Source organism: Sphaeramia orbicularis, chromosome 12, assembly GCF_902148855.1.
Source record: "Sphaeramia orbicularis chromosome 12, fSphaOr1.1, whole genome shotgun sequence".
Lineage (NCBI taxonomy): Eukaryota > Metazoa > Chordata > Actinopteri > Kurtiformes > Apogonidae > Sphaeramia > Sphaeramia orbicularis.
The window spans coordinates 79,477,691-79,494,637 of NC_043968.1; the positions used below are offsets into that span (position 1 = coordinate 79,477,691).

General features: G+C 39.9%; 1 protein-coding gene across 1 annotated transcript in view; it reads right to left on the minus strand.

Annotated features, from left to right (window-relative positions):
- The window catches only part of itgb2 (integrin, beta 2), a 34,484-nt gene that overhangs the window by 15,856 nt on the left and 1,681 nt on the right, over nt 1-16,947 (minus strand). The window contains exons 2-8 of the mRNA XM_030150794.1: nt 13,682-13,729; nt 12,193-12,314; nt 5,132-5,183; nt 4,874-4,971; nt 3,534-3,735; nt 2,702-2,872; nt 1,329-1,570 (exon numbers count right to left, since the gene is read on the minus strand). Coding sequence (XP_030006654.1) covers nt 1,329-1,570; nt 2,702-2,872; nt 3,534-3,735; nt 4,874-4,971; nt 5,132-5,183; nt 12,193-12,198 — 771 coding nt within the window. The 5' untranslated portion in view covers nt 12,199-12,314; nt 13,682-13,729. The remainder of the gene's footprint in view (nt 1-1,328; nt 1,571-2,701; nt 2,873-3,533; nt 3,736-4,873; nt 4,972-5,131; nt 5,184-12,192; nt 12,315-13,681; nt 13,730-16,947) is intronic.

The window sequence follows — 16,947 nt, forward strand, 5'->3', positions numbered from 1 at the left end:
AAACTGAACCCAGTGGAATAATGCTGCGTTTCAGGTCGTTTTTTGAGCCCTTAAGTCATGACTCATGACCAAGGTTATAATAGTCTGGGATTTTTCATTATAGTTTAGTTTTATTTAGTTTTGACTTTTTTTCTCTAATTCAGTTAGTTTTAATTCGTTTTTAGATCAGGTTTGCTAGTTTGTTTGTTTTTTTATTAGTTTTCGTTATTTTCTAAATGCTTAGTTTTAGTTTAGTTTTAATTTTTTTTATATCTTTTATCATCTTCACTGTCATATTCAAATAAATCCCAGACAGGACTCTGCTGCTTTCTCCCAACTTTAGTCTCCATGTTTCCAGGTAGAGTGGGAACGAGAAGACGGCTGGGAATGACAAGTGACGAGTAGTGACGGACCATTACATATCGTATGATGCCAGCAGCTAAAATTGCTAGAATGAAATAAATTGATTTCATATCAATCCGACATTGACAAAGATGAAAACGAAGGGAATTTTATCCATAATTTTTTATGTTTTAGTTAGTTTTGTAAACACACAATACAATGTCAGTTAGTTATTGTTTTTTTCTTTTAATTATAGTTTTTATTTATTTCAGTTGACAAAAATGTCTTTAGAATTCTAGTTTTCGTCATTTCGTTAGTTTTTGTTAATCATAATAACCTTGCTCAAGACTTTGTAACGTTCCAGTCAAGTCACGCCAAACTGCCTGAGCACAAGGAATTGTAGTAGCTAGATGTAAACAAACAAGCATGGTGGACCGTACGTTATGCTCGTTTACAATTATTTCTATTGCCAAAGGTGTTTGCTCTTTGCTTATTTGAGGGAAACAGAGGAGGAAAAACGGCGTGTAAAGCAAGAGAAGCTTTTCTATCTTTTATGTTATGTTATTTGTATATTTGGATACGTATTTGGCTAACGCTAGAGCAGCTGCTGATTATGCAGAACATTTGCAGATAAATAATGTCCGAGCAATACCTTGTTTTAATAAACAATTTGCATAAACACCACATCCATGGGGGGGGGGCATTGCTACGTGACGTCAGAACTCGGAAGTGGGAGCACATTGATCTAGTATGAGTTCACGGGTGGGAAGTCACAGGTTTGACTGCCATTCCAGTGCCTTTTCATCGGTAGAAGGTTGGAAAAACATGAGTTACGGGTTGCCTGGAACGCAGCATAACCCTAGTGCTTTGATTAGACTTTGTTGTCTACATGAAATACTAAATGAAAGCATAAATACATACAAATATTTGAATGAAGCTGTACATGTAGCTGAAACAGACTCCCAAAGACAACAGTAACAGAGATCCTGATCCGGCTTCAGTCTTACCCCACATACAGAGGCCTGCATCATGGCGTCCAGACTCCCTTCAGGAGAGTCCAGGTTCCCAGAGATAAACTGCTCTGTTACTTTAGTCTTGAACTCCTCCTCCCTCGGTGTCATGCTCAGTACATGTCTGTAGCCAAAAGCAGCTTGACACTGTTTGTCCGCTGCATCACAGGGCCTCTGGAGTTTGTCCTTGTTGGTGTTAGTGTACGGAAGGACCGTCTTATCAACAAAGGCACCGAATCCTAAATATGGTACAGAGACAGCTGTCACTGTTCTGTTACACATAGAAGGTTCTTTGAAATGTTAAAAATGCGTAGATCGTTTACTCTTTGTTTAGCTCCACCTAGTGGTCAAATCCAGTAGCCCTAGCTAATGCACATTGTTTTAAATAAAGTTTATTTGAACAAGAAGTAACAGTGGAACAGAAAATGATGTTAGCACGCAGCCTCTGCTACTCATGAGACCATGGTGTTTTGTCTGTACCTATTAGTACCTATCGGTATCTATCATTATCTATCAATACCTATCAGTATCTATCAGTGCCTATTAGTACCATCAGTACATATAAGTACCTGTCAGTACATATCAGTACCTATTAGTACCTATCGGTATCTATCAGTATCTATCAGTACCTATTAGTACCTATCAGTATCTATCAGTACATATCAGTACCCGTCAGTACCTATCAGTATCTATCAGTACATATCAGTACCTGTCAGTACCTATCAGTATCTATCAGTATTTATCAGTACCTATTAGTACTTATCAGTACCTATTAGTACCTATCAGTATCTATCATAATCTATCAATGCATATTAGTACCTATCAGTAGCTATTAGTACCTATCAGTATATATCAGTACCTATCAGTATCCATCAATGCCTATTAGTACCTATTAGTACCTATCAGCACTTATCAGTATATATCAATACCCATTAGTACCTATCAGTATCTATCAATACCTATTAGTACCTATCAGTATCTATCAATACCTATTAGTACCTGTTAGTACCTATCAGTATCTATCATTGTCTATCAATACCTATCAGTATCTATCAGTACCTGTCAGTACCTATCAGTACCTATCAGTATCTATCAGTATCTATCAGTACCTGTCAGTACCTATCAGTACCTATCAGTATCTATCAGTATCTATCAGTACCTATCAGTACCTATCAGTGTCTATCAGTACCTATCAGTGTCTATCAGTATCTATCAGTATCTATCAGTACCTATCAGTATATATCAACACCTATTAGTACCTATCAGTACCTATCAGTATACAAACATACCCAGTTATTCAGTCTAAATAATGCAGTCCATCAGATGTACATATGAAGTGCTCTATAGTTTTGGTGTGGTGGAAGGCAAACCTATTTGAGCGTGTTGAGTGATTTTCTTCAAAGCTGCGAAAAGGTCCTTTCCCAGGCCTTTGACATTTTGTAGATCATCTTTCATGGAGTTGGACAGATCCATCAAATAGTAGAGATCCACTGGATAACCCTGAACCCTCTTAAAGTGTATAGGGAACGTGGTAGGAAGGCCTGCGGACACACAACACAATCCACCGAAGGGTCAGATGTACAGCTTTAGAACGATGAGCAGAAATAATAAAGGGATAAAGCAGCAGAGTCCTGTCTGGGATTTATGGGAATATGACGGTGAAGAAGATAAAAGATATAAAGAAACTAAAATTAATACTAAAGCTAAACTCAAACTAAGCATTTTGAAAAAAATGAAAACTAATAAAAATTAGAAAACCTGCTCTAAAAACTAATTAAAACTGACTGAAGTAGAAAAAAAAGTCAAAACTAAATAAAACTAAACTATAATGAAAAATCCAAAACTATTGTAACCTTGCTTCACTGTCGTATTCAAATAAATCCCAGACAGGACTCTGCGTAAAATTGCGTGAGGGAAATAAATCGATTTCATATCAATCCGACATTGACAAAGACGAAAACGAAGGGAATTTTATCCATAATTTTTATCTGTTTTCGTTAGTTTTGTAAGCACACAATACAGTTTCAGTTAGTTATCATTTTTTTCTTTTAGTTATAGTTTTTATTTATTTCAGTTAATGAAAATGTTTTTTCAATTCTAGTTCTCGTCATTTCGTTAGTTATCGTTAACGATAACAACCTTGGTCCAGGCCAGGTTCTAATTCTGATCTGGTAAGAGGTAGGACGCCACTGATACACGTACCGGGTCGGAGTTCCAGTCGGATCTCCTGTGGAGCCAGTTGGACCGGCTCCTGTTGGTCGAACGTCGAGGACAGACGGTCGTTCTTGGTGACTGTGTCACTGTTCGGAGGGGAGAGGATTTCTTCCGCTTTGCAGCCCCTTTCCAGCAGTTTAGCCTGAGTGTCACAACGCACCGCCTCCTGCTCACCGGGTTTGGTGAAATTCTGCCAAAAAACAACAACCAGTCACTGAGATAGACGAAAGTCACTGAACCTTTACTACATCTGTACACTACTGCAGGTGTTGGACTGAACACCACTGTCCGACCTTGGACTGAAACATGATTGAACTTGTTTTTGTCTTTTGATCAAAGAAGATTTTATTTCAACATTTAGTTTCATCTAATGTGACAATTACAAGGATGTGAAATGGCATCAGATCTATCTGAGGTAGGGTTTGGATTTGGACAGAGTAGAGAGCTGCAGGAAAGAAGTCCATCCATCCATCCATCTCTACTCTGAGCTCCTACTGGTTGAAGAAGCTGACTGTACTCCATGAACACCTAGTACATGGGTCGGCAACCTTTACTATCTAAAGAGCCATTTTAGAACAGAAATAGAAAAACAAAATTGTCTAGAGCCAAAACATAACCCTATATGTTTTACCTCATAGTGGTGACTGTTTAAGAAGCTCTTTAGGATTAGTTTGTATAGAAGATATTGAGAATAAATCAAAGTTTTGGTGCATTACAAATAAATTACGGAACTACACTAAAGAAAATGCCATTATTGTGTTGTGCAGCAAAAATTTACTGGTATGTGAATGCTTTCTTTGCAATGGAGAATACAGATGAATACCGTCAGTGTCATAAAATAAAAAGTACTCTAAAAAGTACCATTACTACTTTTACTGCTTCTATTTTTAGATTCATCTGGAGTATAGTCTACATTTTTACAGCTGCATAACATCAGATTGACTTTATGGTTCCGACAACAGTAGCACAGATGAACCAGCTGCTGATGCTGGGCTCTACTCCAGGTTTGTACCTGTTCAAGGAGGGTTTTTTTTTTTTTTTTTTTTAACTCCTAGTGGATTCTGTTGGTATCTGTCCACTGGTTTAACAGTCTGGTTTATTCCAGCTCTAAATGGGAAGGCTCATCAGAGAACTTTGGCTATGATGTAACACTATATAAATACATTTGATTGACTGATTGATTGATTGGTTGGTTGGTTTTGATTGATTGATTTATTGGTTGATTGATTGATTACTGATATTGAGAAGCATATTTTTGGAGTAAGGAAATGATGCATATTTAAGGAATAAAAGCTCCTTAATGGGCTGTAAATGAACATGGATCTCACCAGTTGTTGACACCACACACAGTAGGGCCCAGATTTAATACAGTCACTGCAGGAGTTGATCACAGACTTTGAGCAAACCTCCTCCTTTTGACACAACCCTGAGAAGAAAAAAGAAACAGGAGTTGAATGTCAGCAGAGTGAGGGTTTGACCACACCAGGGTTTGACCACTCCATGGTTTGACCACTCCAGGGTTTGACCACTCCAGGGTTTTCTTATTGCAGCATTGAACAAACAGTAATAATAGTTTAGTCACTAACCATTTCTGCCCATCAGCAGGAGCAGGAGGAACAGCCAACACTGAGACATGTTCTGGAAACACCGAAACACAAACAGAGATTATTTTTTAAGTTTACATTAAACATCATCTACCAAAATGTATCATAATTTCTCTCACAAATGATCAGCTTGATTTGACTGAACGTTCAGTTTACCGTTGACTTTGTACAGTTTTATGAAGGCATCTGTGTGTGATTGATCTGTGTGTGATTGATCAGCTGAATGAACGAGTACTATAGTACAGGTTCTGCTGCAACATTAATGAGACAATTGAGACCAACAGCCGAGTCATGTTTGACTCTGTTAGAGGTTTATTTACAACATGTCAGGACTAACCCTAACCCTGACCCTACCCCTGATCCTGACCCTACCCCTGATCCTGACCCTACCCCTGGGCCTGACCCTAACCCTAACCCTACCCCTGACCCTGATCCTGACCCTACCCCTGGGCCTGACCCTAACCCTAACCCTACCCCTGACCCTGATCCTGACCCTACCCCTGGGCCTGACCCTAACCCTAACCCTAACCTGGACCCTACCCCTGGCCCTGACCCTACCCTGACCCTGATCCTAACTCTGACCCTACCCCTACCCCTAACCCTAACCCTGATCCTGACCCTACCCCTGACCCTACCCCTGACCCTGACCCTGACCCTAACCCTAACCTGGACCCTACCCCTGGCCCTGACCCTAACCCCAACCCTACACCTGGCCCTGATCCTGACCCTACCCCTGACCCTGACTCTAACCCTACCCCTAACCCTGACCCTACCCTGGACCGTACCCCTGCCCCTACCCCTGGGCCTGACCCTAACCCTAACCCTAACCTGGACCCTACCCCTGGCCCTGACCCTACCCCTGACCCTGATCCTAACTCTGACCCTACCCCTAACCCTAACCCTAACCCTGATCCTGACCCTACCCCTGACCCTACCCCTGACCCTGACCCTAACCCTAACCTGGACCCTACCCCTGGCCCTGACCCTAACCCCAACCCTACCCCTGACCCTGATCCTAACTCTGACCCTACCCCTACCCCTAACCCTAACCCTAACCCTGATCCTGACCCTACCCCTGACCCTACCCCTGACCCTGACCCTGACCCTAACCCTAACCTGGACCCTACCCCTGGCCCTGACCCTAACCCTGATCCTGACCCTACCCCTGACCCTACCCCTGACCCTGACCCTACCCTGGACCGTACCCCTGCCCCTACCCCTGGCCCTGACCCTACCCCTAACCCTAACCTGGACCCTACCCCTGGCCCTGACCCTAACCCCAACCCTACACCTGGCCCTGATCCTGACCCTACTCCTGACCCTACCCCTACCCCTAACCCTAACCCTAACCCTGATCCTGACCCTACCCCTGACCCTACCCCTGACCCTGACCCTGACCCTAACCCTAACCTGGACCCTACCCCTGGCCCTGACCCTAACCCCAACCCTACACCTGGCCCTGATCCTGACCCTACCCCTGACCCTGACTCTAACCCTACCCCTAACCCTGACCCTACCCTGGACCGTACCCCTGCCCCTACCCCTGGCCCTGACCCTACCCCTAACCCTAACCTGGACCCTACCCCTGGCCCTGACCCTAACCCTGACCCTATCCCTGGGTGGACATGAGGTTTTAGGAAACTATCTGACAGTGTGGTGTTGTCGACATCAGTTACTCATAGCAGGTGTGTAATATTGAGCCATTATTAACTTCCTGCTTCTTTAATCAGAAACGCCCACAGAAAACACAGTTCAGAGGAACTGCTGTCACTGAGGAACTAAACTGACACCACGCCTGATAATTTCAAGATCTTCATCAGTTGAAGACAAAGTTTTATAATTACTAGTGTGTTGACCCGTTTGGATCCACAGGTTCTGCATGTGGTCGTTTTTATGCTGTTGTGTATTCACTCAGGCTGAACCACGTTTGTCCAACAGTCACCGCCAAAGTGTTCTGGACATTGGAACATACACACATACACAAACAAACATACTTACACAAAGACACAAACACACATACACACAAACACACACATATATACAAACACACATACATTTTTCTATCATATTGACGCATACTGTCTTGCACTGCTGTACATACTTCAATTAAGTATATTCAATTCAAATTAGTTTGTTTATGTAGGTCCTGGTCTGGTACGAGATCTGCCTAAATGGAAATTTCAGCACATATGGCTGAAGGACTCAGGTTTAATGGTGGACCTTGAAACCCAAACTGATGACTATTTCACATTCAATACTTCTGAAACATCTGCATCCACTAGAAGGGAAGCATTCAAGCCTTTCTCAGAGGGCAAAGAATCAACTTCACAAGTTGAGTTTCAAAGAAGGCCAAACAAAAGCTGAGAACAGACGCGTAAACTGAGCATAAACTGAGCATAAAGTGAACATAAACCGAGCATAAACCGCGAATAAACCGAGCATAAAGTGAGCATAAACTGCGAATAACCTGAGCATAAACTGAACATAAAGTGAGCATAAATCGCAAATAAACTGAGCATAAACTGAGCATAAATTGCGAATAAACTGAGCATAAACTGAGCATAAACCGAATATTCATGGATTCAAGCATTGATTTTAAAAGGACCTTTTTGTCTGTTTGTTAATATGTTTCCATTTTGTATATATAGCTGGTAAAATCTCAATAAAAATACTATAAAAAAAAAAAAGAGCTGGAAGAAATCCAATAAAATAAGCAAAGATCAGCAAAGATTTTGGGGTTGATGACAGTGAACTGAAAAGAAGTTCTGTTTTTTTCTGGTCTCCATATTTAAATACCAAAAAAATACACCTTTTTGTTTTTCTACTGTTCACCGTAGCGTCTCTAATCTACAGACAAAAATTCACAACCATCAAAGCAGATATGAAAGAGCACTTGATTACAAGTTTAAATAACACCAGAAACACATTACAATGGGCTGTTTTTTATCCCTCGAATTCATTCATATATCTGCTCCACATTTCTCCTGTGGATGCATCTGGAGCAGAAGAATACTGAACAGGTGACCTTTGACCTCCTGTTTCCAGGTCACATGTTCTTGTGCAGTTCTAATATCTGAGTATTTCATATGTAAGTACGTATGGAATAAGTTGGACACAATGGCAATCGAATCTAAATGACAAAGTAGGAACATTAACCCAATCTGACACTAGATTTAACAGAAGGAGGATTAAAAGTGAACAGACGTCAAATGAGGCTGAAGTTAGTAAGTCATACATTTCCTGTATACAGATAAGCGTTGCTCAATGTGTCACGTCAATACTTGCAACGCCATAAAAGGCAGAAAATACTGGTGCAGTAGTGGGTTACTGGTCCACTTCCGCTTTGTGGGTGAAGCTGACAAATGAAAAATACAAACTGTTCACAGTGACAGAAAAACATCTGGGGATAAATGTGTATATGCATTCTACACAGAGTATATTTGGTACAGGGTCTGACTGCAGTATTTACTGACTTTAAAAAGGACATTTTCAGAACACAAATCCTCTGCCTCAGGTTCATCTTTTGGTTCAATAAACGCATGTGTCTCTGGTGTCCGGATCCTGAAGTCTACATCTGTGCTTCTGTGAGTTTTCGGGTAAATTACAGGAGCAACCTTCTGCTTTTATTCACAACACAAATATCTGTACTTCACACTGCTTAGATTTTTAAAACGGACACACTGATCTGACGTATGAGCTGACGATCATATCACACACGACAAACACAAAAACAGATCAGACCGAAGAAAACAAAGCAGACAAGACGGAAACCAAACAGCAGAGAAAGGATTACACCAACCCCCCCAAGCCTGACCCTAACCCTGACCCTGACCCCCTAACACTAACACTAACCCTGACCCTGACCCTAACCCCCTAACACTAACACTAACCCTGACCCTAAGCCTGATCCTAACCCCCCTAACACTAACACTAACCCTGACCCTAACCCTGATCCTAACCCTGACCCTAACCCCCTAACACTAACCTTAACCCCCCCAACCCTGATCATAACCCCCCTAACACTAACCCTGACCCTAACCCTAAGCCTGATCCTAACCCCCCTAACCCTGATCCTAACCCCCCAACACTAACCCCAACCCTGATCCTAACCCCCCTAACCCTAACCCTGACCCTAACCCCCCCAACACTAACCCCAACCCTAACCCTGACCCTGACCCTAACCCCCCTAACACTAATCCTAACCCGACCCTAACCCTCCTAACACTAACCCTAACCCTGACCCTATCCCTAACCCTGATCCTAACCCCCCTAACCCTGATACTAACCCCCTAACCCTGACCCTAACCCCCCTAACACTAACCCCCCTAACCCCAACCCTAACCCTGATCCTAACCCCCCTAACCCTAACCCCCCTAACCCTAACCCTGATCCTAACCCCCCTAACACTAACCCCCCTAACACTAACCCTGATCCTAACCCCCCTAACACTAACCCTAACCCCCCTAACCCTGATCCGAACCCCCCTAACCCTAAGCCTGATCCTAACCCCCCTAACACTAACCCTAACCCCAACCCTGATCCTAACCCCCCTAACACTAACCCTGATCCTAACCCCCCTAACACTAATCCTAACCCTGACCCTAACCCCCCTAACACTAACACTAACCCCAACCCTAACCCTGATCCTAACCCCCCTAACCCTAACCCCCCTAACACTAACCCTGATCCTAACCCCCCTAACACTAACCTTAACCCTAACCCCCCTAACCCTGATGGTAACCCCCCTAACCCTAAGCCTGATCCTAACCCCCCTAACACTAACCCCCCTAACGCTAACCCTAACCCTGATCCTAACCACCCTAACTCTGATCCTAACCCCCCTAACACTAACCCTGATCCTAACCCTGATCCTAACCCCCCTAACCCTAACCCTGATCCTAACCCCTCTAACCCTAACCCCCCAAACCCTAACCCTGATCCTAACCCCCCTAACACTAACCCCCCTAACCCTGACCCTAAGCCCCCTAACTCTAACCCTAGCCCTAACCCATTCATTGTCAACAACAGCTAATTTAGTTCAAATGATGGAAACAAACCAACACACAGTTTTATTCTTGATTTCAGGTTGATCTAATGTAACCTACTGTACACTGCTTGAATATTTAATTTAACCACATTCATTTCACAAGAAAGTAGATTCAATCTTTAAAATAATGGCCAAAAATCTAATCAGACTGACTACATATTTCCCATAATATTTAATTTAGAACCTGGATATTTAGATTGAAATGGACTAAGTCTGTAGGTGACATGTTTGAATGCATTTCAATAAAAAAGAATAAAGGGATGCAGCACACACAAACCATTTTTACAGAAACAAAAACAAATTAATCACACTGAGTGGAATGTATAATTTTCTTATACATCCATTATTAAAATCTACTCACTATTTTACAAAAAAAAATCTACAGAAAAAAAAGTTTAAAGTTCCAACAATAAAATGATAAAAAAAAAAAAAGTTTCATTCAACGTAATATTTGCTCACTAACTTAAGTCTATTTTATTCAGTAAATGTTCCTTTAATGATTGGTTCAATGTTAATTTGACTTCATGTGACCACGGACCGTCTTCTGCAGTCACACAGGTACGGACATCAGTGGGTTCGGAGTTTTAACATTATATTGAAGGTTGAAGATTAGCTCTGTCTTAAACCAGTCATTACACTGGTCAACAGCAAATTTATTGTTTAAGTTTTTTGAGCTGATTTAGGATAATTTTGGTGTGCTGAATCCAAAAATCACATTAATTTTGCTCAATCAGGTCAACTTTCTGAACTATGCTACATATTGGCTTTTTAACATTTTTGCTTACATTTATGGGCATTTTCACATCATATGATACAAAATTCTTTCATATTTCTTGCAATAAACGAGTTCTGAAGATTTTACTTTTGCCAATTTATGATTAATGGTTTTTTTTAATATTACAGGTGAATGAAATGGCTTCGACTAGAAGATCTTGCAAAAATAAGCCTGACGTATTCTGCTACATCTGCGGTGAATACACCATTGTACCTAACAGGAATCAAGTCACAAGTTTCATAAAGTGTGCTTACCAATCTTATTTGGGTATTAATTATTATATTTTGTGAGAAGAATTTTTCAAAATCAAATTAGCAAAAAAACCTGACCTGATTGAGAAAAACAGATGTCATTTTGGGATTTAGCGGTGCAAAATGGTCCTAATTCAGTTGAAAAAACCTAGACAACTTGCAGAAACCATTTTTTTGTAACCCAGTGTTATCAATGCAGATAAAAAAATAATATATGCTCGGTCTCCACTGACACTGGTCCATATGAATCTGAAGGACTAGGATTTTATAAAAGCATCGATGCAACATGAGTACAGATACACTTTTGGTTTACAGATCAGTTTTATGAAGGCATCTGTGTGTGATTGATCAACTGAATGAATGAGTGTCCCAGAAGAACAGGTTCTGCTGCAACATTAATCTGACATTGGACATCAACAGTCCAGTCATGTTGGACCCCCACACAGGTTGATTTACACATCAGGACACACATGCCTTTATCAGGTTTTTGAGTTCATGTATTAGCAGTGCACTTCCTGGAACAGAACTTCTTACTTCTAATTCTTCTTGGAAACGCTGTGTTTACCACAAAATGTGAATTCTCGGTGGGTTAATTCAATCTGTCTGTCAGTAACTTCCCTCTAAAAATAAGGAAGCTCATCTTCCTTATTTTTGCACATTCTCATGTATGTGAAACACCAGGTTGTATGAAACTCGTATGATGGATTTGTTCCATAAATAAATAAATAAAAACACAAACAAACAAACAAACAAATAAATAAATAAATAATAAGTAAGTAAGTAAGTAAGTAAATAAATAAATAAATAGTATTTGATCAAAACGTGTTCATCCTACATCAAATGACATCTGACACACCATACTACCACATTTTAGTAAATTACTTAGAGCAAAAACTTTAAAATTTTTTACCAATTCAAATAATTTCATTAAAAACAAAAACTAAACTAAAAACAAACAAAGCAAACATACCAGCATGAAGAGGCGCTGCTGTGGCTTGTGTCTGTCTGTGGTTGAACCGTGCTGAACCGTGGATTACAAAACTGCACCCACACAACAGGAAGTGTGAAGGAACAAGAAGTGAACAGCAGGGGCTGGGTCACAAAACAAGCCAGATGTTAAAAATACAAGACATGTCACACCTCATGAGTCAGACCAGTTTCAATTTGGGTGTAAAATACCAAATAAATAGAGGATATGCACGTGACGTCACCGCTAGTCAGGTTTATTTCTACAGCACATTTCCTGTACAAGACAATTCAAAGTGCTTTGCATAAAACATTAAAAGCATTACAGCATGGAAGCAATAAAACGTATAGGCAAGGTTCAAGGTTAATTTATTTGTACCTGTGGGTAGATTTGTTGTGCAGTCGAGGTGATTGTTTAGGTATTACAACAAGACACACACTGAACATGTAAGACAGGTACTTGATCGACCTTCCAGACAGAACAAAAAGTGCTCAGTGTTCCACCATTCAACAGCATAGCAGCATGGATAAGTAAAAGAATAAAATACATAAAGAAGATCAAATACAGGGTGGTGAAGCAAAATTTACAATATTTTGAGGCAGGGATTGAAAGACAGTGTATGACCAATTAGTTTATTGAAAGTCATGAGAATTTATTTGCCACAAGAAAATGCACATAATAGAAAATGTTTTTATTCTATGTGTCCTCCTTCTTTCTCAATAACTGCCTTCACACGCTTCCTGAAACTTGTGCAAGTGTTCCTCAAATATTCGGGTGACAACTTCTCCCATTCTTCTTTAATAGTATCTTCCAGACTTTCTCGTAATAGTTTTGCTCATAGTCATTCTCTTCTTTCCATTATAAACAGTCTTTATGGACACTCCAACTATTTTTGAAATCTCCTTTGGTGTGACGAGTGCATTCAGCAAATCACACACTCTTTGACGTTTGCTTTCCTGATTACTCATATGGGCAAAAGTTTCTGAAAAGGTATGGATAATAGTGTTAGGTATGATTATCACATCAATATATGTTTGGTTTCAAAACAATTGACGTAGTGCCTGCTGAGAAAAACAATTAAATGTTCATTGTAAATTTTGCTTCCCCACCCTGTAAATAAAAACAAGATGCAATAAAACACAATAAAAACCAGAGAAGATGAAAACAGTCTGGGATAAAAACCAGAATAAGAACATAAAATTTAAAAATTTAAAGTCACAATAATAACAAATACAGCAAAGAAATAGAATAAATAACTAAAATAGGTAAATAAAGTGCAATGTCGCTATTTCTTATTGAGCTCAGTGACGGCGACAGGAACAAAGCTGTGTTTATAAACGCTGTGTCCTGCACCTTGGGACTAAAAACCTCCATCCAGAGGAAAGGAGCTGAAATTCACATCATAAAGGATGGGAGTCATTATTAAGAACTGATGAAATCATTCTCTGTACCTGTTTAGTGTACAGGGAGGCGGGACAAGACTGGGACTCACCAATCAGGCGACTGGACCATCTGACTATTTGATTCAGTAAGTTTCTCCCTGTAAGAGGAAAAAAAGGCATGAGGAAAACAAACAAACAAACAAAAAAATCAGATATCAGATTAGATAAAATAAATAAAACAGACAAGCGGATAAAGCAGATAAAAACCTCTAGCTTAAAAGGAACAGTGCAGATCTGAACTGATGAATATAAACTTTATTCAAATGCAGCTGAGAACAGGTGGGTCTTTAACCCTTTCATGTATACTGGTCACTACAGTGGACAGTATTCTACAGCTGTTTTCTTGTATATTCATAGATTTTGTTGTTCTTTTCGTTGTTGTTTTTTTTACACATAGCTTTATTAAAGTTTTAAGACACTACATATCTTTTCTGACATGAATTGGTAACATTATGTAGATCTCTCCTGAGCAAAAACCTCCAGAATCACAAGCCCTCCCCATAGTTTTCATACAATTTATCAGTAAATACATGTTTCTGTGCGTCAAAAATTAAACGTGTGGTATCCAGCTGAGTGGACATGTTTGCAACTTCATGAAAAATAGGCTCATAAGAATTTTTTTTTTTTTTTTTTTTTTTTTTTTTTTTTAATGTATTTCTTTTTATTATTACCTCCACCAAGGAGGTTATGTTTTTGCCAGGGTTTGTTTGTTTGTCTGTCTGTCTGTTTGTTTGTTTGTTTGTCTGTCCGTTAGTGTGCAACATAACTCAAAAAGTTATGGACAGATTTGGATGAAATTTTCAGGGTTTGTTGGAAATGGGATACGGAAGAAATGATTAAATTTTGGTGGTGATCGGGGGTGGGGGGGCCCACGGGGGGGGCCACTGATCAGCCTTGGCTCAGGTCTGCGCTCTCCGAGTGCTTCTAGTTTATTTTTCAGAAGAACATTTTCAATCGCATTTTTTTTTTCATGCCTAAAGAAGAATAAAAACACTCAGGAAAAAAATTTGATTAAGGTTCTCATAATTTGTGCATGAAAGGGTTAACCTGGATTTAAATAAACTAAGTGTTTCAGCTGATCTGAGGCTTTCTGGAAGTTTGTTCTAGATATGTGGAGCATAGAAGCTGAACGCAGCTTCTCCGTGTCTGGTTCTGACTCTGGGAACTGACACTAGCGGAAGTCACCGCCGTTCTACCCACTGAGTGGCAGAATGAGGGAGATGAGTGACAGCGTTGGCTTCAATACTGTCTAAACTGAGGAAGAATGACCAGTGTAATGACTGGTTTAAGACAGAGCTAATCTTCAACCTTCAATATAACGTCAAAACTCCGAACCCACTGATGTCCGTACCTGTGTGACTGCAGAAGACGGTCTGTGGTCACATGAAGTCAAATTAACATTGAACCAATCATTAAAGGAACATTTACTGAATAAAATAGGCTTAAGTTAGTGAGCAAATATTACGTTGAATGAAACATTTTTTATCATTTTATTGTTGGAACTTTAAACTTTTGTTCTGTAGATATTCTTTTCTTTTTTTGTAAAATAGCAAGTAGATTTTAATAGTGGATGTATAAGAAAATTATACATTCCACTCAGTGTGATTGATTTGTTTTTGTTTCTGTAAAAATGGTTTGTGTGTGCTGCATCCCTTTATTCTTTTTTATTGAAATGCATTCAAACATGGTCAAAATGAAGAGCTGTTGTGAGACTGATAGTATGAACAGGTTTGAAAAGCAGTGGGAGCTATCGTTTTACAGACACCGAAAGACAAAGAAAAGAGAAGTAGGTGGATCCACAAATCCAGGAAACCAAACCTAGATCTGTGGATCCTGTTTGGTGTCAGCTAACATTAATTTATGCTGTATTTTTGGTCAAATCAGACCTTAAATGACATATTGTTTTGGCTAACGTTACTTCTTAGTGCAGCTCTTGGTTTCATGATCAGATCTTTCCTGGTTTTTGTCTTCATTTTGTGATTCTGAACCTTGTGCTCCTACATGATTAGTAAAGTAACGGAAACTGAGGCTAACCCAGTTTTTCAAATACTGGGGAACTGGAGAATAAAGCTACGACGGAGTATTAGGGCCACATGAGAAAATAAAAACACTTGTCACTACGAGTATAAAGTCACAAAATATCGATATAAAACCCGTAATTTAATGATAATAAAGTCGAATACAAAAAGAATCACAATGTTATGAGAATAAAGTCGTAGTTATAAAAAACCTCATAATTTAACAAAATGTCATTTGTTTATGAGATTAAAGTCGTCAATAAAGCCATAATATTGCAAGAATAATGTCATAATTTAAAAACAGGTGGGAAAAATATCATAATTTACAAGAATAAAGTCGTACCCTGCTGGTCCACAGCAGTAGTATCTGTGCTTCTAAAAGTGGAGATGCAGACGCAGGGGTGTAGAACTGCATAGGGACTAGGGATGGGAAGATTATCCGATACGCATCGATACGCCGACGCACGTGTGCACGATCCGAGTGCACCGATAGACAAGCTGTGAGTGAATGAAAAGTTTGGAATGATATTGCGAGATGCATTGGTTATTGAATGTTTGTATCGATAAACATTTTGGTCCGTTCAATAGAATATATTTTTACTTGCATTTAAAAGTGTTACTGTTTATTTGGGTAAAGTTTTTCTTTCCTTCAGACCCACGTTAACGTGCGTCGCAGATTTGTGGATGTGTACACTGCACACTAACAGTGGGGGGGGGGCTTATTTCAGAAAAATTTTCAGATTCAACTTTAGCCCTGATTTTCTGATGCTACAAGATATTCTAAGCACTCCTGTGTAATTTTTCTGAAATTTTCATCCAAACCCCCCACCCACCCCGAAAATTACTTTTTCAAACCCTGAAAACATGGGTTTTTTGGCAACTTTCAAACCTTCTTTACTTTTGATAAAGTACAATGTAGCAATCTGCTCATGCTGGGCCTTAAATGTTTTTTTGTGAGACATGTCATGTCTTCAGAGTGCTTTGCACCACAAAAGGTGTAGAGTCAAGGTCAAATTATAGGTCAAAGGTCACCCAAATGGTCAAAAATGCATATTTGGAATGAAGCTGTTAATGTGGGTTCTTCCAAATGTTGGGCTCAGGTTCTCTCCTCAGAACACATCTACTTACCACAAACAACTGACACTCAATAAGACACATTCAGCACAACTATTTACTCATGTATTGTCCATATAGACATGTCAAAAAGAACAAGTTTAGTAGTTTCACATGACTATGACATTTACATGTATATGTCCTGTTGTGGGCGACACGGTGGTGCAGTGGATAGACCTGGTGCC